General features: G+C 36.4%; 1 protein-coding gene across 1 annotated transcript in view; it reads right to left on the bottom strand.

Moving 5' to 3' along the window:
- The window catches only part of TMEM144 (transmembrane protein 144), a 42,449-nt gene that overhangs the window by 3,837 nt on the left and 13,664 nt on the right, over positions 1–24,948 (bottom strand). The window contains exons 7-13 of the mRNA XM_021716842.1: positions 24,532–24,613; positions 22,592–22,659; positions 21,422–21,540; positions 18,970–19,089; positions 17,630–17,727; positions 9,930–9,983; positions 2,704–2,908 (exon numbers count right to left, since the gene is read on the bottom strand). Coding sequence (XP_021572517.1) covers positions 2,825–2,908; positions 9,930–9,983; positions 17,630–17,727; positions 18,970–19,089; positions 21,422–21,540; positions 22,592–22,659; positions 24,532–24,613 — 625 coding nt within the window. The 3' untranslated portion in view covers positions 2,704–2,824. The remainder of the gene's footprint in view (positions 1–2,703; positions 2,909–9,929; positions 9,984–17,629; positions 17,728–18,969; positions 19,090–21,421; positions 21,541–22,591; positions 22,660–24,531; positions 24,614–24,948) is intronic.

The following is a 24,948-nucleotide window of genomic DNA, read 5'->3' as shown; positions in this document are numbered from 1 at the left end:
CCACTCACCTCAGCCTCCCAAATGCGCGGGATTACAGGCTGAGCCACCGAGCCCGGTTTGTACTATTAATCCTTTAAAATTCATCAGGATTTTCTGTTCCCACAGTAAAAATTCCCATAATCTGTCAGTCTTATTGGACTGATACTTCTATTGAATGCAGTGCCATCTTCGTACACAAGATGGCAGGATCTCTTTAGCACAGATAAGGTTGCCATTTCAGACCTGGTGAGACAGCAAGCCAAGCCAAAAAAAATTAAACACAAGAATTTGTCCATACTATTCGAGGGAAAATACAACCTTGAAACCTTAAGAGAGTTAAACATTCACTTCCTAAAGTAAGGAAACAAAAGGGAAATTTTGCAACTGCTTAGTTAGTCTAACTTCTAAATAACATGGTGGTTGGTAATCATTTTGTAAAAGCTTGTCTGGTAGCAGGAAGTGTATAGTGGTAATAAGACTGTTTATTCATTTTTTTCTTCTGCAATTACTTTTCTTCACATTTAAAATTATGCATTAAATGAGAAATCTCAACTAAAAAGTAATTAAGAGCTATGCAATATAAAATCTAAAATATATTTAAATGAGAAAAATAGCTTTTGTATCATGTTAATTTATTCAGGGTTCATCAGCATAATTTAATAACATTTCAGGTTAAAATTAAAATGAGTATAAGAAGTTACAATCAAATATTTATTTGTATTAGCAGTTGAATAGTCAAACAGAAGCTCCAGTATCATTTTTAAATAGTATTTAAATGGAGTAATAAGTCATTGTTTGGATGGGAAGGTGGTGAGGATAGTACTTCTTACATGGTATTCTCCAATCTACAGACACTTTCAAAAACAACAACAACATATAGTAATAATAGTTAACAATCACATAGTGTTTGTCAAGTACCAGACACTTGTGAATATGCTTTGCAGATTTTTAAATAATTTTTTTTCTCAAAATATTTTATTTTCTTAAAAAAATTTTTTTTAAGTCTCACTCTGTTGCCCTAACTGGAGTGCAGTCCTACTGTAGCCTCGACCTGCAGGGCTCAAGCAATCTTTCTGCCTCGGCCTACCACGTAGCTGGGACTACAGGCATGTGCGCCACCATGCCTGGCTAATTTTTTAAAAAATTTATGTAATGAGGTCTCACTGTGCTGTTCAGGCTGGTCTCGGATCCTGGGTTCAGGCAGTCCTCTTACCTTGGTCTCCCAAACTGCTGGGATTGCGGGTGTGAGTCACCATGCCTGGACAGATTTTAAATAATTTCAACCACACAATAAACATGTGAAACAAGTACTGTCATTAATGCTACTTTAGAGATGACGAATCTGATATAGGGGTTTTAGGAACCTGTCTAAAGTCATACAAATAAAATGAAGCAGAGAAGGGATTGAAACCCAGGGAGGTTGGCTTCAGAGTCCCTGCACTTCAGTAAAATGCTGTTTTATTCCTCTTGCATAACAAAGTCATGTACAGTACTATCTTGTGGGAATGGGTAAAATTCACGTTTGAATAGAAGTTCTATTCTTTTGAGGTTTTTTTTTTTTTTTTTTTGAGTTGGAGTCTCACTCTGTCGCCCTGACTGGAGTGCAGTGGCTGCCCCCGGCCACTGCAGCCTCAACCTGCTGGGCTCCGGCAATCCTTCTGCCTCAGCCTTCCAAGTAGCCGGAATTACAGGCATGCGCTACCACGCCTGGCTGATTTTTTGATTTATTGTAGAGATGAGGTCTCGCTGCCCAGGCGGGTCTCGAACCCGCAGGCTTAGACAATCCACTCACCTCAGCCTCCCAAAGGCGCAGGATTACAGGCTGAGCCACACCGAGCCCGACTCTTTTGAGGTTTAAAAAAACCACTGTAATAAACACTGTACTGGCAGTCCCATATCAGTTTTCTTTTCATTTAAAAAATTATTATTATTTTCTAGAGACAGGGTCTCACTATGTTGTCTAGGCTGGAGGACTTCTGGGCTCAAGCAATCCTCCTGCCTCAGTCTCCCCCACAGCTGGAACTACGGGCACATGCTATCACTCTTGGCTTAATTTTAGTTTTCTTAAAGAAAGCTAGCATGTCTGTCATTTTCTTTTGTCCACTGGAATCCGCCAGCCACAACAGGAAGAAACAGGAAAACCTCCATGAAAAAGGATTTTAGAAAGTATATTTCAGAAAAAAATAATTATACATTCAAAAGAGTTGGTCCCTTTAAATTATCACTGATATGCTAGACCCTCACTTTATTGACTCCAGAATTTCCCCCATATATGGAACAGTACATACATATTTGTGTATTTATGTATTTGTATTTGTATATGTATGTATTATAAAATGCACATGTTCTCATTGATGGAAAAAAATTTTGTTTTCTGAGGATGTATTTTTTTTTTTTGAGATAATCAAAAGCATTTTCAGCAAAGATGGACATAGATCTCCGACAGTATGAAGTAGAAACTCCTCACTGTTTTCTAGATTAGTCAACACTAGTGGTTTCATATTGTGGTTAAAAAACAGCACCCTTGGATGTAATGTTATGCTAATGTAGACATTTTAGTTATTCAGTAAAGTCCTACCTTCATAAACAGTTCATCAGAAGAACTTTTCATACTTGACTGAAACTCAGTTTTCTTTTATTCTCACATTGATGGCAGGAAAAAAAATACACACACACACACACACACACACACACACACACACACACACACACAAATTTACTCACTCCAAGAGTGGTAGAGATCCATTGGTTGTAAGAACATGAACTCTTTTCTCAGCATACATGCTTGTGTGTCCAGTGGAGGCGTTCTCTTAACTGCTGCTGCCACCAGCTGGTCTGATGACTATTAGACTTTAGAAAAAGCAGTACATAATGCTCCAGTCAAGATGATGCAAAATGCAAGTATAATTAACAGGTAGTTTTGTAGACCCTGAATAATAAATAAAAGAATAATGGTCATGAAAAAAATCAGAGTCAAATACACAAAACACACAGGTTCTCCGAATTGCGAGGGACCTTACAAACCATATGCTCTAGCCAACTGGATACTTTTTTGCTGCCCCCTCCAGGTAATCATCTAGATTCCTATGAAACCCATGGAGCCTTTAAAAATGCACCCACTCAGGTTGAGGCGGAAGGATCGCCGGAGCCCCAGCAGGTCGAGGCTGCGGTGGCCGGGAGCGGCCACTGCATTCCAGTCTGGGCAACAGAGTGAGACTCCAACTAAAAAAAAAAAAAAAAAATTAGTAAATACAGTTGGACTCCCACTGTGCATCAATGTGTGCCTTCATGCAGCTGATTGTATGACATGGGAGACAGGAATTAATAGTAACAGAAAAGAACACTGCAGTGTGAGGGAAGTGTTAATAAGCTAACCATTATGATTGCTTGAGAGTGTGTTATAGGAGTCTTCACCATTGCTGTTTTGAAGGGTGGGGAGTTGAATTTCTAACTGTCAGTATCAATGATTGGCCAGGGAAATGGGGCAGCAAGTAGAGATTCCAGGTAGAAGGAATTTTATGTGAAGAGTAAGAAAGCAAGATACTTTACCCAGGGACTACACGAAGGTCAGTGTGATACAGCAATGAGTTAATTGGAGCAAAATGAAGCTGGAGGGCTGCAGGCCTGAGCATGTATTATGCTTTTGGGTTTTAACTTTACAAGCAATGGAAAGCCATTAAAGGAGGTGGGTGGAAATTTCATATTTGCATTTGGTAAATGAAGCCCACACTTTTTTGCAGATTGGAGGGACACAAGGAGACTGAGAAGGAGGTTGACTGCATTCTCCAGGGAAAGGATGATGAAGTGCAGATGGAGACATAGAGATGGATCCAGAGGGTGAGGAAGAAACACAGAGGGGTGTGATGAATGACTGAGTTTGGCTTGTCTGGTTATGTATGGGGCACTGAGCTTAAAGACGGAAAGTATTGAGAGCCACTTCCCTATGTAGCCCAGACCATCTTTGGATTAACAAAGACATCTCTTCCTTTGTTAAGTAGAAATATTTCAGTTCCTGTAAGTTCCATCTCTAGGGGTACAGATGGATCGATTTTGATATCTCCCCCACAAGATAAATTCTCAAACACTGAAGAAAAACTTATATCCCCTCAGGCATCTCTTTTCCTGGTCAATATTTAGCTCTGACCATTTTTCACATAGAATGGTTTTAGTTGTTCGATGTCCTAGCTGTTCCCCTCTGAGGGGTTGCCAGTTTGTCTATATTCCTCTTTGAGCTATGTTTAACTTATAATTATGTTCAAAGACCCCAATATTCTAAAGGAAGTTTTGAACATCACCAAGTAAAACAGGAATAGAACCTCTCTAATTTTGGAGATACGGTCTAAGATTACATTCAGATTTTCTGATAGTCGATTTATATAATACAATTATTAGCTCTTCTATAAAAGGAAAAATAACAATGACTTATTTATCAGTCATGTAGAAGACACACAAGGGGAGGAAAATGGGGAATGGAGAGGTGGCAGCTCTAGGCAGCAGTAGGCATTGTGCCTGCTTCAAATCTGTAGGGAAGGGGGCTGATGGCCTCCTTCTCTTGTGAAAACCCTAAATACTGGGGTCTGCCACGCCAATGGCCTCAAACTACCCAATGTGAGGCAAAACTTTAGGGAAGGCAGTGGGAATGAAACACTGTGTCTATGGGGTAAGAGTTGACCGGCTTGTTGAGGGGAGTGAGTTCATAAAAGGAGGACCCTGGGCTCTGGACTAACCAGGACTCATGAGTACCTTCTCAGTGCTTATCCAAGGAATCATGAAAAGCATGCACCGAAACCTGGGTTCCCACAGCCAGGTCCTGCCCAGTGAAGGTATAGGGAGACCCGTTTTCCATTGCAAAGATGCAGGTGGCATTCCTATCTTTGTTGTACTCAGCCGAGTGGGCTTTGAGGGCAGTCCCGAAGGGGAAGAACTCACGGGGCTCCCACCGGAAACAGGATCAGGGCAGGACAGATCAAGTTAACAGTACAGACACATGGTTTTCCATAGAAGAACTCTCACTGCCAAGGGTAGACTTTTGACAGTCTAATTCTGCTTCCTTCTCTCGTACTTCCTTAGGGGTCCTGTGTTTCCAGTTTACTCGAAGAATATGGAGATCAAAGGTACGTTTATGTTATATATCTGGAAAGAAGCAGAAACAATATCCAAGGCAGGAAGATTGTGAAACTGCCAAGGAAACTGTTCTTTCATATGATTAGCCTTAAGATTAAGATTAAGGCTAATTAAATACAACCCAAATGTGTTTGTGTGTGTGTATGTGTGTATATACCCAATTTCTTCAACTTAATAAAGAATTGGGTTAGAGTGGATTAATTTGCCTCTCCAAATTAACAGGTCTTTGTGAGACAGGTCTCTATAAGTTAGGTTGTGGCCAGTTGAATTGTCTAATTCACTGTGACTCTCAGCACTAACAGAAGTTACCCTAATCTCAGACTCTACAAGTGAAAGGCAGTATCCCAAAGCCTTATCACACACAGACCAGCTTACTCTGAACACACACACACACACACACACACACACACACACACACACTTTATAGTAAGGCTGTAGATTTCCCAAGATCTTAGTATTTCAGGCTGCAATCTTCACCAAGACACTATACTAGTGTAGAATAGGGACTCCGATAAATATTTTCTCAAATGGTGAATACACTCAGGTGATTTCCAAACCCACTTTTTGTATTAGAAATTGATGCAATTACTTAAATTAAAAACTCAGTCTTCAATTATAAGCACTCTACAACCTAATTATGTGAATACTTCGCTAAGTGATATTTTATTATCTATGTCGACAGAATAATGTTCTCAGGAAGTAAAAAGAATTTTTCTCATTCAAGGTTAAGAATCTGCCTAAGCTGCCTAGTCTTCTAGAAAAAAAGTGATTATATTTGGACAACAGCAAGTTTGTCTTTGTCCGAGGTGAATGTTAACTATTAGAAAGAGCCCAGTCACAGTCTCCCAAGATATGAATTTTTTTTCTTTTTCTTTTTTTTTTTTGAGTGGGAATCTCACTCTGTCGTCACCCAGGCTGGAGTGCAGCGGCACACTCACGGCCACCCCAGTGTCTGCCTGCTGGGCTCCCACGATCCTTCTGCCTCAGCCTTCCGAGTGCCAGAACTACAGGTGCGCGCTACCACGCCCGGCTAATTTTTTGATTTTTATTGTGGAGATGAGGTCTCGCCAAGTTGCCACGGCTGGTCTCAAACCCCCAGGCTCAGGCAATCCACTCACCTCGGCCACCCAAAGTGCTGGGATTACAGAAGTATGAATTTTAATAATAACTAAGATAATATAGAATCTTATTCAACTGGGAGTAGCTACTGACTTATAAATTGTTGTGGGAATAATTTTCTGCATTGGTATTACTGTAAACATACTGACTATAGTATGTTAGTAAAAATATAACACACATCTAGCTTAAGATAATACACTAAAATTTCAGAAAGCATAAGAGATATCAAAGAGCATCCAAAGAACAAAAATATCCAACTAAGGCACTGATGATATTACAACTAAACAGACTAATTAGATTCATCCACACAAAAGGTGCTTGGATCTCAGCCTAAGACCTTGCAGCTTTTAAAGACTTGTAAATATGTGGCCTCGAGAACTGCTGTCAGATATATAACCGACAGTACCTGAGAGTCACAAAGATAAAGGTTTTTCTTTTTCTTTTTTAGAGCTTAGAGGTTTTGTAACAAAAGTACTCTTAGAAAATTCTTGTAAGTCTTTGGTTTTAGTGTTTAGTTGATGACTCTTTCCTAAGCTGATTGGCATGTAAAGTATTTAAAACTTTTCTTTAAATCAGCTCTCCAGAGGCAATTAGGCATCTACACTGAATGATAAGTACCACTGGATATCCTTTAATTTTGAATTTTGTTAGTAGACAGACTTATAGGCCTTTTTTTTTCTTAGCTAGAAAAGGGTGAGTAACTTACCCTTTGCTTTTATCTTAGTCCCTTTTTTCTTTCAATATTTAATTTTATTTTAACCACTTTTTTAAAAATAGAAAAGAGTAGATAATAATTTCCAGTGTTTAAAGATCCTTATTTTATAAGAAAACATCCTAGTTCTCTAAATTGCATACAATTCAGAAATATGGGACATCTGCTATCATGCTTTTTATTTTATTTTTGCCTATTTTTACATACACAATTGGTCAAACTTCAGAACCTACTCTGAATATTCTAGAAAAAGCTCCACTGGGATATCACAGGAATCACATTAAACATAATTGGAGAGAACTGCCTCCCTCGTTGTTTCGTCACGAATATGGTGTCTGCTCATTTGTTCTGATCTTCTGTGTCCTCTAGCACATTTTTGGAGTAAGGTAAGATACAATTATTTTATAAATCTGGCACATTACTTGTTAATATTTTCTTAGATTTGTGTAATTTTGTGGTTTTTAATAATAGCATTTATTTTCCTTCTTAGTTGGTTATTGGTGGTATACTGGAAATCTATTCATTTATATTTATCTTATATCTCAATTTTTACTAAACGATCTTTATTGGATCATAAGCTTTTCAGTTGATTTCCTTCAAATTTTATAAAATGTTATCAGCAAATGATAATTTTCTCATTTCATTTTCTATCAAAAATTTCTCATTCTTTCCCTATATTTATTTTATTTTATTTATTATTCTTATCTTTCCAAATGGGCTGGATCTACAGGAAATATTGAATAATAGTAATGATGGAGAAATCATTGACTTCCAACTTACAGAGAACTCTTATTTTTCGCCTTGGAAATATGTTTGCTATTGTTTTTTGATAGACATACTGTATCAACTAAAGGTTCCTTTCATTTCTAGCTTATTGAGAGATTAATATAGTATATATTATCACATCCTCTTCCCCTGTTTTTCTAATACAGTAGTAAATAACATTAGTTAATTTGCATATTATGAACCATCCTTGCATTCCTGAATTAAATCCTACTTGGTCATGGTACACTAATCTTACAAGTTACTTTCTATTTGGTCTTTTTAAAGATATCTTTAGAAAAAAAAATTGCTTGAATGTTTTTAGCATTCCTTTAAAGGACTTTAAAGAAGTAGTGCTAGACTTACTGCTTAGGGATTCACTCTTTGGAGAGAGTTGTTATATGTAGTTAAAAGGATTTTTAGTTCAGTATTGTTATTATCATTGTATTGACCAACATAATTTTCAAGTCTATACTGTTATTTTAATGTAAATCTATACTTAGTTTGTGCTTCTTTAGACCTATAATTGCAAACAAGCCATAGCCACTAATTTGTGATTTTCTAAGGTTTCAGCATCTTACATGGGATAATACTCAATTCTTGAATAGAAATAAATTATCCTTTGTGAGGTAGATGAAATATTTGCAGAGGTATTTACAATGTATTTTGGGCATAGCATTACTTTTTCAGAAAGGAACTCCAGCTAAAATAAATGAGAAATGTGCACAAAAACAACTTACAGGTCTATAAATGTTTTAAGTTACTCTTGTGTATTTAAAAAAAAAAATTCAGATCATAGTCCATATACCATCTAAACAAATTTATTTATTTAATCTGAGACTCTTACTTGCATTATCAAATTATGGCTTTTTAAATCGAATCATTTCATTTAGAATGATTGAAGTGATGTTTTAAATTGAAAATTAAACAATCATTTTAAAGATCAACTAGGAATATATTCACTTTATAGTTCTCAGACATTAGCAATATTAATCTAAGGAAGTATTTGCTATTACAGTGGCATATTAAGACAGAAAAGACTGTGTCTATACTATCTTGACAGAGTGTCTTTGGATCAATATTGTCTTTAATAAAAACTCTTACAAAGTACTTACAATGTATTTGCATACATTTCTCAACTGAAATTTTACCCCACAAGTAAAAGTAACTGGAAAAAGTTCTAAAACAATGTATAAAAAATATTTTTTAATTGATTAATTTTTGTTAGATACAGCATCTCATTTTGTTGTCCAGGCTGGACTTGAACTTTTGGGCTCAAGCAATCCTCCTGCATAGTTGAGCTCACAGGAGTTTACCACAGCACCCTGCTAAAAGTAGAGACATTCTCTGACTTTTGTGTGATAGTTTACTCTTGACAGTTGGGCTATGACATATGACCCTCATCCCCAAAATTTACTGAGCATTTACATTGTTTTTGACACTGTTCTGAACACTTTACTCATATTGTCACAGCTTTTTGGGATGTTTATCCCAGTTTGACTCTCGAGTTCATACTTTTTACTTTTGTTTTTATATTTTTAGAGAATCTTGCTGTGTTGCCCAGGTTGGCCTCCAACTCTTGGACTCCCCGATCCTCCCACCTTAGTCTCCCCGGTAGTGGGATTACTGGCATGTGCCACTGCACCTGTCCAGGTGATTTTTAATGAAATCACATATACATATTTACTAGAACTATTTAATAAGTGCAATTTAAATTCCTATCATTCATATTTTAAAATGAAATGATAAAGCCACCTGTTACCATGCTGTTTTCCTGTAAAGTTGCTGACTTGATATGAAAGCCTTTGGGAGACACAGGGACCAATACAAAGATCTATTCTCAAATATCATTTACCTCAAGGGATATTTTAACCAAACCCTTCATCTTATCTACCATATTTTACTCTAAAGAAATTCTCCTCTCTCATATTTTATTGGGTTATTTAACTAAAATCACTTTGGGAAATTTAAGTCAACTAAAACATGTTTCCACTGGAGATGGTGGTGGAAAGAGAAGTAATGTTTCAGAAAATTACCATAGCTCTAGAATTTTCTTTCCTAATTGGGTATTATAACATTTTGGACATTTTGTCTGTCAAATGTATTCATATGTTACCTGCCCTGGGTTGAGGCATCACATGCAGTTCTCAGAAAATAACACAAACATAATATTAAATACTTTTCTTACCTGAACCTATTCTTATTTTTGAAACCTGCCTTTTCTTATACTTACCTGTATTTCCTTAAACATGAAGACACCCCACATTGCAGCTATAAATCCTGGACCCTTAAATAAAAATATAAACATTAATTAAATTAGATATTTACCCATGACTGTATTCTATATAAATATAATAAGTCAGAGATAATATAAAAACATTTTCAGGAAAACCTATCCATAATTTCAACTCTAACTCCACATTAAGCTGAATACTAAGTAACATTAAGTAGTCATGATGACTTTTTTTTTCATTTTTTTTCTTCATGGTCTTAATTTTTATTAGTTTGATGATGCTATATTTTGTATAGTAGGATACTTTTCTTTAGCATGATATATTTATAAAAATTACTTTAACAAGCAAATGGCTTGATTTTTCCCTATTGACTTAGTTCCTTAGGAGACTAGATAATCTCATAGTTGAAGATTTTGGCATGTTCTTTCAGGTTTTACAAATAATGTGCATATGGAAGTAGCTTGTACTTTAAAAAAATTAATGAATGCTACCACAGAGAAATTAAGTATGGCTACCATTAAACACTAATGAAGGCTAAAAGAAGTTTTATGGGAAGATTTTTAAAAATCATGTAAGGCAAAAAAAAAAGCAACAGGAGTCATTAGGCAGGAGACAGACAGAAAGAACTAATATAGGACAAAGAAAATGAGAATAAATAAAGTGAAGAAAAAAATTATTCCAACATTTGAAAACTTCATTCAAGTTTAGTGTTATTTAATTTATTTATTTTTAGGCAAGAAGGGAAAATATGGGATTTGGATTAATTGTGGTCTTTGTGGAGAAGGTGTATAGTCTCAGCATTTTTAGATTCCTCTTCAAGCCCTGTGGAACTCTGGAAGAATTTCAAATAAAAGATTCCAAAGTGTTTTTCTACCTCCACTCCTCCAACTGCCTAAAGGACTAGGTCAACAAGGTTTAATTCCATTCCTGGCATATAAGAGAAGCAATAAGAATACATGACTCTTTGTTTATCAGCATCTGGAAAGTCAACATCAAAAGAGCCAGAGAAATAGGTAAAAGAAACTGCCTTTTATCAATGATGCAAGGTTCTAAGTCACAAAATCCAAATCAAACAAGAAGCAGATGGGTCCTTTTAGGCAACCCTACACTGATTTTCAACAGAATGGGAGAAAACAAGAGAAGAGGGGATATAATATTAATGTGATGCTAAGCACTCAAGAATGTTTAATCTGGAAACTCATTTCCCTTCAGAGGACATGGTAGACAGTAATACCATAAGTTATTACTGACCTTTGAAGCATTTTGTCTGATGATTTTCTAAATATTAGTCTAAGCATGGCTTAAAAGTTGCTGTGAGGTAATGTAACAGGAAGTGGTCAAAGGATGTAGAGACTCTGCTTCAGGTCAAGGACAGCCAAAGAGGGAGGACGTCCTAGACAGGAGAGATCGACAACTGGTTTGGTAATTGGGATTGCATTTTTTTTGTTTTTGTTTTTTTGTAAACGGATGCAAATTATGTGTAAATCAGCCTTTGAAAGCACAGTGAGCTTGATTTTTTTTTTTTTTAGTTGAAGTCTCACTCTGTCGCCCAGGCTGGAGTGCAGTGGCACACTCACGGCCACCGCAGCCTCGACATGCTGTGCTCAGGTGGAAGAATCACCTGAGCCTTCCAAGGAACTGGTACTACAGGCGTCAGCCACAATGCTCAGGTAATTTTTTGATTTATTGTAGAGACGAGGTCTTGACAAGTGTGCTAGGCTGGTCTCAAACCTCTGATCTCAGGCAATTCTCTCACCTCGGTCTTCCAAGGTGCTGGGATTACAGACTTGAGCCACCACACCTGGTGAACTTGATTTTATCTTGAGAAGCAGAAACTTTTGGATAATTTTAGAATGAACAGGAAAGTCTTGACCCTGCGAGGTGGGTTTTTCTTTTTTTTCTTTCCCTTCCTGCTCTCTCTGGATTTTTAATTGAATGCTAGTTGTCAATAAATAAAATAGATACTGCTCTCAAGAAGCTCACATTTCAGTCACCACTGGATACATAACTATGGGAATATGTATACCTAGGAAGAACAGTATTACTGGGATTTTTAAAATGTACTTTTTAATAAAATAAAATTGGCCATATTCAAAATTGTTGAAGCTGGGAAATAGATATGTTTGAAATTTTACGTTTTAAAAAGTTTTTAAAATAATCTAGTCCTTGGGAGTCTGAGGTGGGCTAAGATCATTTGAGCCCAGGAATTTGAGGTTGCACTGAGCTATGACTGCACCACTGCACTCCAGCCTGGGCAACAGAGCAAGAGCCTATCTCATAAAAAATAAAGGACAGTCAGTTTTCCCAGCACCATTTACTGAAAAGGTTCTACTCTCCAGAAGTTGCTGGTGGAAGCTTTGTCAAAGACTCATCGGTTGAGAAATTAAGGATTTGCTTCAGGAATCTTTATCCTGTTCCATTGGTCTATGGATTGTTCTTGTAGCAATACCAGGCTGTTTTGATTGTTGTAGCCTTATAATAATTTAAAGTCTGGAAGTGTGATACCTCCCACTTTGTTTCTTTTGCTGAGGATTGTTTTGGCTATTCGTGGTTGTTTATGTTTCCATACGAATTTCTGGATTGTCGTTTCCAGGTCTGAGAAGAATGATGTTGGTAATGTAATGGTATTTAATTAAATCTGTAGATTGCCTTAGGTAGGATGGACATCTCAACAATGTTGATTCTTCCAACCATAAGCATGGAATATTTTTCCATTTGTTTGTGTCATCTTTCATTTCTTTGAGCAGTGATTTGTATTTTTTGTTGTAAAGGTCATTCACTTCTCTGGTTAGGAAGAGGACAAGGTATTTTTTTTTTTTTGTGGTCACTGTGAATGGGATTGTGCTTTTTATTTGGACTTCTGTTTGTTTATGTGGGTGTATAGGAAAGCAACTGTCTTTTGCACACTTATTTTATACCCTGAGACTTTGCCAAAGCCTTTGATTAGTGCAAGGAGGTTTTTGACAGATTCTCTTGGGTTTTCAAAGTATAGGATCATGCTGTCAGCAAAGAGGGATACCTTAGCTTCCACCTTTCCTATCTGAATACCCCTAATTTCCTTCTCTTGTCTGATTGCTCTGGCTAACACATGCAGAAGATTAAAACAAGACCCCTACCTATCACCATACACAAAAATCAACTCTAAATGGATCAAAGACCTAAATGTAAAACCTCAAACTATAAGAACCTTAGAAAATGCAGGAGACATCCTTAAGGAAATTGGAACTGGCAACCAATTCCTGACCCAAATCCCAAATGCCCATGCCATAAGAGATAAGATAAAAAAGTGGGACCTCATCAAACTGAAAAGCTTCTGCAAAACCAAAAAAAAAAAAAAAAAAAAAAAAAAATCAAGAGAGCAGGGAGACAGCCCACAGAATGGGAAAAAAGTATTTTCCAACTGTATATCTGACAAAGGCCTAATATACAGGATCTACAAGGAACTGAAATGTGCCCCCCCCAAAAAAGCCCGATTACAAAGTGGGCAAAAGGTATGAATAGACACTTCTCAAAAGAAGACATATGAGTAGCCAACAGATACATGAAAAAATGCTCGGCCTCACTAGTCATCAAAGAAATGCAAATTAAAACCAAACTGAGATACCACCTAACTCCAGTCAGGATGACCATCATCAATAACTCAAAAATCAACAGATGCTGGAGAGGACAGGGGGAAAAGAGAACACTCTACACGTTGGTGGGAGCATAAACTAGTACAACCTCTGTGACAAACATCTTGGTGATTCCTAAAAGACCTAAAAATTGACCTTCCATACGATCCCACAACCCTCCTTCTGAGAATATACCCAGAAGAACTCAAATCACTCTATGAAAAAGATACCTGCACATGCATGTTTAATGCAGCATTATTCACAATTGCAAAAACATGAAACCAACTGTGCTGTCCATTGAAAGAGGACTGGATTAAAAAAATGTGATGCGTATACATGATGGAATATTATGCAGCCATAAAGAGGGACAAAATTATGAACTTTGCAGCTACTTGGATGGATTTAGAGTCCATAATACTGAGTGATGTATCACAGAAACAAAGAACCGAGTACTACATGTTCTCACTCTTAAGCAAACTTTGAAAAATTATCATAATACTGTAAGAAAGGGATTGGCAATAGTGAGAAACTGCTGGGGGAGGGGGTGCACCTCATCAACAAGGGTACCTTTGGTATACCTGACCCTGAATTGTATCCCACATTTTTTAAAATAAATAAATAAATAAGAAAGGAAAGAAAAAAAACCCTGGGAAGGAAGGAAGGAAGGAAGGAAGGAAGGAAGGAAGGAAGGAAGGAAGGAAAGAAAGAAAGAAAGAAAGAAAGAAAGAAAGAAAGAAAGAAAGAAAGAAAGAAAAAGAAAAGATCCTTGAGGGCAGGGACAGAATCTTTTCTGCATACAGATAAGGTTGTCCTTGGATAGAGTGACAAACGCGAAACCAAGTAAGAACCCAGTAGCAACAGAGAGCTAGTCCCTCATCACCCCAAAATATCTGTCCTTCCCAGATGACAACCCATGAGCATGAGAGAAAGTTTCACCTGATAAGTGAGAAGTCTTTGCTTACATTACAGTTTTTCAAAGATACTCTTTTTGATGGACAGGTCTCAGGTCTCCAAAAGCCACAGTGACTGCTCCCACTGACCTTGTGCCCACACCTACCTACCTCAGCAATTTATTTCCTGTAAATTAGGCTTTAATATTTTGTCTTCAGACTTTACCACAGTTCAATACTAAAAACACTGGCAGGAAAACCATTTCTCTCTCTACTAAAAAATTTTTGTTAAGGATATTGTTTATTTCTTGTTCAGTGTTTCCTTTAAAAGGTCCATATGATAAATTCTATTAAAAATGCAGTGCAAGGAAATACTTGGTCTCTTCTGAGGACATATGTTACCAGTTAATAAGAATTAGTCACCAAGGGAAGCACAAATTTCTTATAATTTGTTTGATTTAATGTTTAATCACAACAACTATTTGCCCTTCATGCTATCTACTCCCGTTCTCATCTTTGTCATAGTTTTGATTTTCTATTTGTGCTTGTGTTTCTGTTTGTCTAGTGCAACCTATTTGTAACTGTGTTTTTACATAAAATTGCCTCAAACCCCTTTTGGAGAACCCACACTTGTTGAAGAATATAATTTGATTACAAGATAAAAAAAATCATCAGCATATTGCAAAGATAAAAGTTGAAATTTGATGGAAATAGTGGCTTGACTTATTTTAATAAGTATTATTCCTCCTTATGTCATAGGATTTTAACACTATCAAATAATTTTTGCATCTGTAGCTGAGGGACATATCACGCTGTTTACATTTTTCTGCTTTGAATTGTTTAACGGTAAGCTTTATATCCCACTGACTGGTATTTCCCTGTCACTTCTAACATTAAATATCCTTGATATCAAGAGGAACAAATCCCTTCTTGGAAAGAATTTGAGTCCTTTGCCATTCCGATTATGAGGACTTTAGATGTAAAGCAATTCCTTATAACTTGCTATATTTTCCCCTAGCAGAGATTAAGAATGTCAAAAAGTGAGGTTTTTAAATGAAAAGAAATAAAAACTCTTTATTATTTTAACTTAGTTGCATTTGAAAGCTGACTATTTTATGAACAGTAGAACTGCCAAAAATATACTGTTGAAATCCAGGGTTTATATCAAACATCTATGTAGTGTGTTTTAGACTAGATAATGTGTTTCAAAAAATGAGTTCTGTAGATTTGCACAGAAGTGCTACTAAAATATCTTAGGCAAACTTTGTTTGTGATGATAATTTGGGAAGCAGGAGATACTACTGAATAACTGGTCAGCAATCTAAGATACCTAGGTTAGATACAAGAGCCCACCATTAAAGCAATTCTCATGTATATGTATATCAGTCTAAGCAAAATAATCAACCTGAAACAAATGCTAAATTGGATTCCACACTAATGGCAGAAAATGGCATTGTATACTGGAAACTCTTAGAAACTCAGATTTCCTCTAGCTATGTGACTTTAGATAATGCTCTTATCTATTGCCACAATTTTCTCATTTTCAAAATGGAGATCATCCTGTCAATACTTACCCTATCTATTTAAAAAAACATTTTGTTTTTCTGTTACCTAACCATGTTTTACAAAACTAGTACCTGAAAATCAGATGAAGCAAACTGTATTAAGTATGCCATAATAGATGGCATCCTCCAGAGACTTTAGTACTTTCTGAAAGTTTTCCTTAGAAAGAGTGAAGTACCATAGCAAGACGAATCTGAAGTACTTTTAGTCTCACAAGATTGGCACAAGATTCAAGTGTGATAATATACATATAATCATTTTTTATATTTGTAACGCATTATAAAGATTAGTATTGTTATAAATTATAATGTATCTAAAATAATACCAGGCAATATGATGTACAAAATATTGCAAGTGCTCAGTCTCACTAATCACCAGAGAAATGCAAATCAAAACCGCATTGAGATACCACTTAATCCCAGAAAGAATGGCCACCATTAATAAAACAACAGATGTTGGTTGAGGATATGGAGAAAAAAAATGCTTCTACACTGCTGGTGGGAATACAAATTAGTTCAACTTCTATGGAAAACAGTGTGGTGATTTTTTAAAAAACTAGAAATTGACCTTCCATATGACCCAGCAATCTCCTTACTGGGAATATACCCGGAGGAACTCAAATCATTCGACAAAAAAGATACCCGCACATGTGTGTTTATTGCAGCATGATTCAAAATGGTTAAAACATGGAACTAACTCTGCTGCCCATCAAAAATCGACTGGATAAAAAAATGTGGTACATATAAATGGCAGAATATCACACAACCATAAAGAAGAACAAACATACGGACTTCACAGCAACTTAAATGGATTTAAAGTCTATAATACTCAGTGATCTATCACAGACACAAAGAATGAGTACCATATGTTCTCACTCATAAGCGGGCCCTGAACATTTACCAAAATACTATGAGAAAGGGATTGGCAGTAGCGAGATACTGCCAGGGGAAGGGGGAGAGCCACAACATCAATAAGGATACCTAGTCTCAAACCAGGCAAAATGGGGACCAAAGGGAGGCCAAAATGGGGACCAAACTTTACCTGTACAATGACCATTTGCATACCTAATCTTGAATTGTACAACACATCTTTAAAATAAAATTTTATTTATTTATTTATTTATTTATTTAAGTTGGAGTCTCACTCCATTGCCCAGACTGGAGTGCAGTGGCCACTCCTAGCCACCGCAGCTTCGACCTGCTGGGCTCCGGCGATCCTTCCGCCTCAGCCTTCCAAGTAGCCGGAATTGCAGGCGTGCGCTACCATGCCCAGTTAATTTTTTGATTTATTGTAGAGATGAGGCCTCGCCAATTTGCCCAGACAGGTCTCGAACCCGCGGGCTCAGGCAATTCACTCACCTCAGCCTCCCAAGGCGTGGGATTACAGGCTGAGCCACCGAGCCCGGTTTAAAATAAAATTTTACAAAATTGCAGGGATATTTAAAATTAAGGGTTAACAATCCTGCTAAAATGAGGTTAGAAATGTTTCTTAGAGTATCCATTTACCTAAATCTATTAATTGTACTCCAAAAAACTCAAAATACATGATCATCTTTAGTGATTCACTAAGAATACTTCAGATAAATTACATTTACATTTGTGAAACAAAAATTTGGAAAACCCGTCAGCTACTTACAGCAGTGATTATGGGAAAACTGACCACAGCGCTTAGAGAGTGATTAGCTATGAACCAACAACAGGTAGCGATTGCCCAGAGTACTCCTGACAGGAATCCTGAAACACATATAGATAATACCCATTTGCAAACAAGTTCCTCTCCTGAAAACTTGATCAATCCTTTCACTTTATTGACAATAAAGTACCCAAAGTAATAGCAGAGGTAGAGACCAGGTAGTGGAGAGGGGCCTGGGAAAGACACTGGATCTGAACATTCTCTGCAAACACCATTTACTCTAATCCATAGACACAGAGTGAGTTTACTTATTTATTTTTTTTGAGTTGGAGTCTCACTCTGTCACCCAGACTGGAGTGCAGTGGCTGCTCCCGGCCACTGCAGTCTCGACCTGTTGGGCTCCAGTGATCCTTCCACCTCAGCCTTCCAAGTAGCTGGAACTACAGGTGCGCGCTACCACACCTGGCTGATTTTTTGATTTATTGTAGAGATGAGGTCTTGCCAAGTTGCCCAGGCGGGTCTCGAACCCGCGGGCTCAGGCAATCCACTCACCTCAGCCTCCCAAAGCGCAGGATTACAGGCTGAGCCACCGAGCCCGGCCAGAGTGAGTTTATACAGTGATGCTGTAGTTAAGGAAAAAGCCCCTAGTATTTAAGTGAAAATACCAGCTAAAACTTTCACAATACTTTAGCCAGGCATTTAGTAAGTAATCTACCATTCTCTGACAGATGTCATACTTTAGCATAAATCAGTCAAGTATTCAGAGTGAGTGTTTGAATTAGGCTTTATTTTTAAAAGTTACTTGTGGATCTATATTCCAAACCGAGTTACAGTTAACTCCTATATGAGCATTTTTCAAAAATAATCAATGTCTAACAGATTAAATCCAAAAGCATGTGTATTTAATATACATCTTTTTTGAACTCCATAACAATCTCATCTTACCTTTTGGAAAACCTGCTTTCCTAAGCAACTGCAGATTCCTATTTGTTGGTACATTTTTAAAGAGAGTCACAGGACTCTGACTTTTAATATGAACCCTTAGATAGTGAAAATGAAGTGAGCAATACAGAGATGTTTTAGCACAGGAAAAGATCTTAGATTGTTTGAGTTTTAGGTTCCATACTATTGACCAAATACTTCATATTTGGTGGTGAACTAGGCTAAAGTAATTAAGGAATGAACACATACACACACACACACACACACACACACACACACACACACACACACACACACACACACACACACAGAGTTTGGTTTTCAGAAAATTATTCAAGTTAAATGAGTAGAGGATGATACTTTAATATAGTAGGAAGATTTTCTGTAGTGAATATTCTTACCTGGTAAGACTGCTTCAGGATACAGTTTAGGACTATTTTTCATGGCTATACAGTAGGCTAGAAAGTAGACTGTACTTGTGATGAAGATGCCGCTGAAGTGTGCAAAAACATAGTCTAAATCTGAAAATACAGATTATAAAACTTTCAAATACTATTTTAATCATTCCAAATATATTTAGATTTCTAAAGTTAAAACCCACCAAAATTAATATCAAAAGTATAAGAACCCTTAATTGTGTAAGGGTTCTTAGTTTTCCCACATTTTATTCATGTACACATTTTAATTAAGATATTTAAAACTTAGAAATATTAAGTTGTAAATCAGTTACTACAATCATATCTAAGGGGCCAGTTTTTATGATCATCTTGGAAAGCTAAATAAGAAACAAAATTATGTGACAATAATGTTAATATCTGTCTTTTTAAGAATAGGTATTCAGACCAAATTTTACTAATGACTATAGCAATTATAGCAAATCTTCAAGTAGACTACAGTGGGATGTCAGTGAAAAAAACTGAGGTGATACTATTTTTACATGGTATATTATCAGTCTGGAGACCAACATCTCTGTTGCACATGACAGCTATACAGAAAGATCTTCAGGAAGTTATTCCAAAGAGGGCTTTATTCAATTGTTTGCTATAATCTAAATATATGGGGGTTCATATCACATTATGGTGGTCCAGTCTCTGAAAAACCCCACTCTACTAATTGTTTAAGCAGATGGTACTGTGGTCACACAGATGGGTGCACTACAGGTTCTTGGCTGGGAAAGTCACTCTGGACTCAGTGTTTCTTCACTAAAAATTTTACAAAGGTTAATGACCATGGTTAAGGAAAAAAGCTTAAAGGACAGAGAGCTTATCTATTTTTCTAAATCTTAAATTCTACTTCTGGATCATAATATATGGACAATATATCCATATGTGGACCACCACAAAATACAGCAAAACACAGTGACTAAAAGCATAGACTACCTGGGTGCAAATCCTCATTCCACCACCCAGTAGCTTTTGGACTTGGACAAATAACCCAATGTTATTAATTTTCTTAATTGTAAAACAAGGGTAATAATGGTCTAAATTGCTATGAAAGTTAACTTAGCAAAATACTTCAGACAGAGCACATATTACACATGTGTTTGTTAAATAAATGAAATAAAAAATGACCCTCCAGAATTATTTTTGAGTAAACTAGAATAAAGTGTTTCCATGACACTACATTCGGAGTTATCATGAGCAAGATCCCTAAGAACTCATTGTTCTATTTCTGAAAATCTGTTGTTGAGGACATTGTTTATTATGCCCCAGTACTAAGAACAACTGTGCTTCTGAACAATTAGCTGTTTTTATATTGTATTCACTGAATCATGGGACTGATCTGATTTTTCTTGTGGCTACAAGAAATCTAGCCAAATTCATGGCTCCTTTTTAGCAAGCATACAAATTTTTAGACCAGTTCCTGGTACTTTTATTTTCTTGCTCTTGTTTTCCCTTCTCCTTTAATTTATTGCTCTTCTATTTTTATTAGTTTTTCTTCTTTTATAAAAATAAAAGTATTTGTACACAGTCTTAAAAGAGAAACAGAAGTCAGCAAGAGGTATGAGTATTGTACATGGAGCTCGATGTAAAAAGGAAGAACCTACAACATCTACTTAGTCTATCCACTCTGTTAAAGTCGAATTTAAATGTCAACTTCTTCATCAATTCTTCCCTCATGACTCTTGCCCTCCAAACCTCCCCCTTATCTGAACAGATAATTTTCTTTACCATCTGATTTACAACTTTATTTTACCAATGATCTCATTCTCTTACAATTTCATTGATGTAAGCCACGTTTCAACATCATTATAGGACCCTCAAAGTAGACACTCTTTCATCTCCTGTGAAGCCTGTATAAGGCAACTGCATAGTCTTGAGATTACTCCTGTGAAATCAATTCTATCACTGAAAACTGAGATAGTAGCAAGAAGCATTATGTTGGGCCTTTCAATGCACTACTCTGTGCTTAAAAATATCCTCTGACTAAATAGGCTATATTTGACCTTTAGGCAAGGCTATACTTTGACCTTTACTTGATTTTAAAGTACTATGTACTATACTTTAGCCTTTTTAAAAGAGAGTGGAAGAATACATATTTTCTCAGAGATCATCTAACTGGAAAATTATTTCCGAATCTTACAAAAAAGCCAGAAACCATGTGTTAAGATCCAAGTGGTTGAAATGAATCCTGACTACAGTTGGTTGTATTTGTATGCTAAAGATCACATGAAAATACTCAAACAGTCCTTTATTACTTTTAGTCTTCAGTCCCTTTTGAATTTACCACTTACAATGAAAAAGTAAGATCAAATCTTCACACCAAATGACGGTTATCTCAATTATTTTTATATTCAGAGAAAAGTAGGTACTCATGAGTTTGTTGGTAAAGTAAGATAACTTTTACTCTCACCATACTGGCTTGCCCCTGCATAAATACTGTCATTTCTTTTGCTGTGGTCCTTGATGTAAATGATTGGCACAAATGTAGATCCATAAAGTATTCCAGATATCACTGCAAGACTGCAGCCCCTAAAAAGCAAAACAAACAAACATGCAAATCATCATTATTCTTGGCCTAAAGCAATACATCTACCAAACACACAAATGGAATCATCACTGAAGCATGCTTCAAAATGCAAATTGCAAGCAATTTAGCAGGAGAAAGCACTCATCTATCCCAAGCTCTGTGACCAGCAGAAGCTTTCTTAACAAATACTCCCTTAATGGATAACATACTTTGTGAAAAAAAATCTTTTGTTTGAAGAATTTGTTTCATTCTGAGACCAAAAAACCAGTATTATATTTATTTATTCCAAAGCTTGTTAGTTTATTCTTTCTTTCATTCCATATTTTTCAAATATTTATTGAGAACTTACTAAATGCCAGGTGCTGCTCTTTCCCACTGTGAACAGTGCATATACTATCAAAAAGAAAGATTTACATTCTTGAGTCAAAAGGTGTCACCACATAAGGCTTTAGCAGCCATCAACTGTAAAGGAATCTATATCCTATTATGTATTTTCATATTTTTTTGGCCATCCAAAAAAACAAAACAAATATCCTTAAGCAGAGGGACTGACATGAGCCCAACTCTGTGAGACCGTTAGGGTAAGACCCACATGGACACAGAATACTCCACTACATTTAACAATGAACGTCTGGAATTACAAAATTGCCTAACACATGAGCAAAAAGATTCCCAGTGTAGGGTGGGCATCGGGGCAGTGTGGAGAAGTATACCGCCTGATACAACTATGATTGCTGAGAGCATGCTGGTTATGATACTATATCTCTTTCATCTTAGCTGCACAAGTCCTGCAAAATGAGGTGGTTTGTCTCTATTTACTGGTTAAAGATGTTGCAATGATTTAATAATTCTTTGAGGCAGCAAGTTTTAGGGAATTTCTACCTAAAATTCAGCAGAGAAGAAAGAAAATCTTGCCCCACAGAGCTAGAAGTGAATGCTTCTATTACCATTTTCTCTTGAACTCAGATGAGTATCACTTCATTCTGGTAATCCCTGCTTTAACCAAATATGAAACGAAATAATAGAGAATAGTAAGAACTAGTCTCTCCTTACACTATGCGGTGATGTACAGTAGAAAGTTTATCCACCCAGGAACAGGAATCTGGAGTTTTGTTGATTACCTATGGCAAACATTTGCACAAATCAAAACAAAAAGAACATTCCGTTGATAATCACACCAGTGACAAAAAGATTTCCAGTGTTTTTCTCTTCTATCTCAATCACGCATTAAAATATGAACATGTCATCTATGAGTCTGATATCTCTAGACTCAACTGTTTCTGATTTGGTCCCTCTTTCCTAGAATGATTTGGCAGTTGGCAAGCTCTTCATTTAAAATTTTCACAGTTTGATATGTAGCTATTTTGATATACCTATCAAAACTAACAAAAGTTATTAACTCGTGTTTCATTTGCATATTTTAAGTCAGTATGATGCAAATCATCCCTTGGTCCACGCTGTATATGTCACCTGTTCATTAGTCACTTAGTAACCATTATATTGATCAGATCAAAAGGACACTATATTCACGTGCAATATATATACATATATAAAATAGATACACAGACACACACATATATGTATATTGGGTTTGGAACTATTTATAGTTTCAAGCCTCTATTTTGGGTCTTAGGGCATATCCTCTGCAGATAAAGGGGGACTGCTTTATCTTTTGTGCCACTTAGCTGAAGTATCCTTGACATTGCAATTCTGAGACTCTTATCAGAAACTAGATTTGAATTCTTTGACACATGCTAAGTCAAATTTTCCTTTGAAAATAATGCTTTCTTTCACTATAAGGAGCTCATGATATATGGCTGCATATCGACCAATCATGTTTATGTATCTTTCAACTTAGCTTGCTTATTTCCTTCCACCTTACCTAGAAAAATCGAAGGCAATTAACCTACTGTGTATCTTTGACCAAACTGTATTTATATTTTATTTTTTTGTTCCTTTGTTTGAAGGGTGGTTGGTTAGGAGGTATCTGGATCCCTAATGCAGACAAGGAACACAAGAAATCCTCTCTCAATGCCAGTTCATCCGTTCTCCCAGAAACATTTTCCTGACTGGCGTTGCCTATGGGTTAGTACAACTCTTCTCTCTTACACTTGAGCAAATTATTATTATTCAACTTCAGTGTCAACCTAACTAAGGTTTCAGACATCTTAATTGATAAGTTTTGACAGGGGAAGAAGAAAAGATTAATTTTTAAGTAAGGAGAAGAGACAGCACCCAGCAGGGAGGCAATACCTCAGTGGGGTGTGGGGTATTAGGCTTAGAGGGTTGCTAGATAGCACTGGCCATGGCAGGCAGGAGAGATTCCTGAGACAGGATGGACCAGAGTCTGGCTTCCTAGCAACGGGGATTTGTCTGAAGTCACTTTCATATCTGTAGCTCCTGATGCTTGTGCTCTGTTAGGTCCCTTTTAAAGGTTGCCTCCATTTAACCCAGATTTGCCATTCCAGACTAATTTAGATTCTTCAAGGTCAAAAGAACAACTCCTTCCTTATTTTCTGCCTTTACTTTTGAGATCAGGATATGACAGAAAAGAGAAATAGGAAGTAAATCAAGTCCAATTCCTCCTCTCAGATGACGTTACTTACCATTTTGTTTACTTTCTCTGGGCCTACTTCCAAAACTCTTCCCTCCTTTCTAAAGTTACCTTCACATTCCTCTATGGTATTTAGGGTTCTCCTATTGTGGAAATCCTTAAATCACCAAAATATGGGATTGTGTGTGTGTGTGTGTGTGTGTGTGTGTGTAGTGGAAATGTAGTGTTAATAAAAATAAATAAACTGCTGTGCTTACTGAGATGTTTTACTGTGGAAATATTAATTCCTACAGACCCAGCCATAATGAATATGTTAAGATATTTTATATAGCCACAAATGACAATAAAACATCACCTTCTCATCTGTGTTTCAAACTTTTATTTTCCTTTTATCTTAATTTTATGTTTCAAAGCGACTTGTCTCTCATACTGTACTCACATGCTCTGTTATTAATGGTGTAGTATCCACGGAACACGTGTTATTTGGTATTTCACTTTTGATGAACAAAAATATGAAAGCACTGTAAAGAAAATAAATTTTAGTGATACCTGTCACAACACGAGTTTATATAAGGCTGCCTGATTTTTAAAAGAAAACGATTTAAATCATCAAGGGTTAATAATATGATTACTTCCAAATTACCCCTTCAGTGTCCTGCCATTTCTTCAGAACTTCCATTCTCTTTGATGTCTCTTACTTTCCTTAATTGCAAAAGGTTAAAAGCTAATTTATGAGTTTTTCTCCCAAATCAAATCTTTCTCCATAGTTAGATATAAGGGCTGCAGCTCTGAGAAGAAGTAATAGCTAGAAACAAAGATTTGGATTTCCTCACAGCGTAAAAAATAACTAAAGGTA

This window comes from Carlito syrichta, unplaced genomic scaffold, assembly GCF_000164805.1.
Source record: "Carlito syrichta isolate Samal-C Ts95f unplaced genomic scaffold, Tarsius_syrichta-2.0.1 Scaffold309010, whole genome shotgun sequence".
Taxonomy (NCBI): Eukaryota; Metazoa; Chordata; class Mammalia; order Primates; family Tarsiidae; genus Carlito; species Carlito syrichta.
This window is presented reverse-complemented; position numbering and strand designations above follow the sequence as displayed.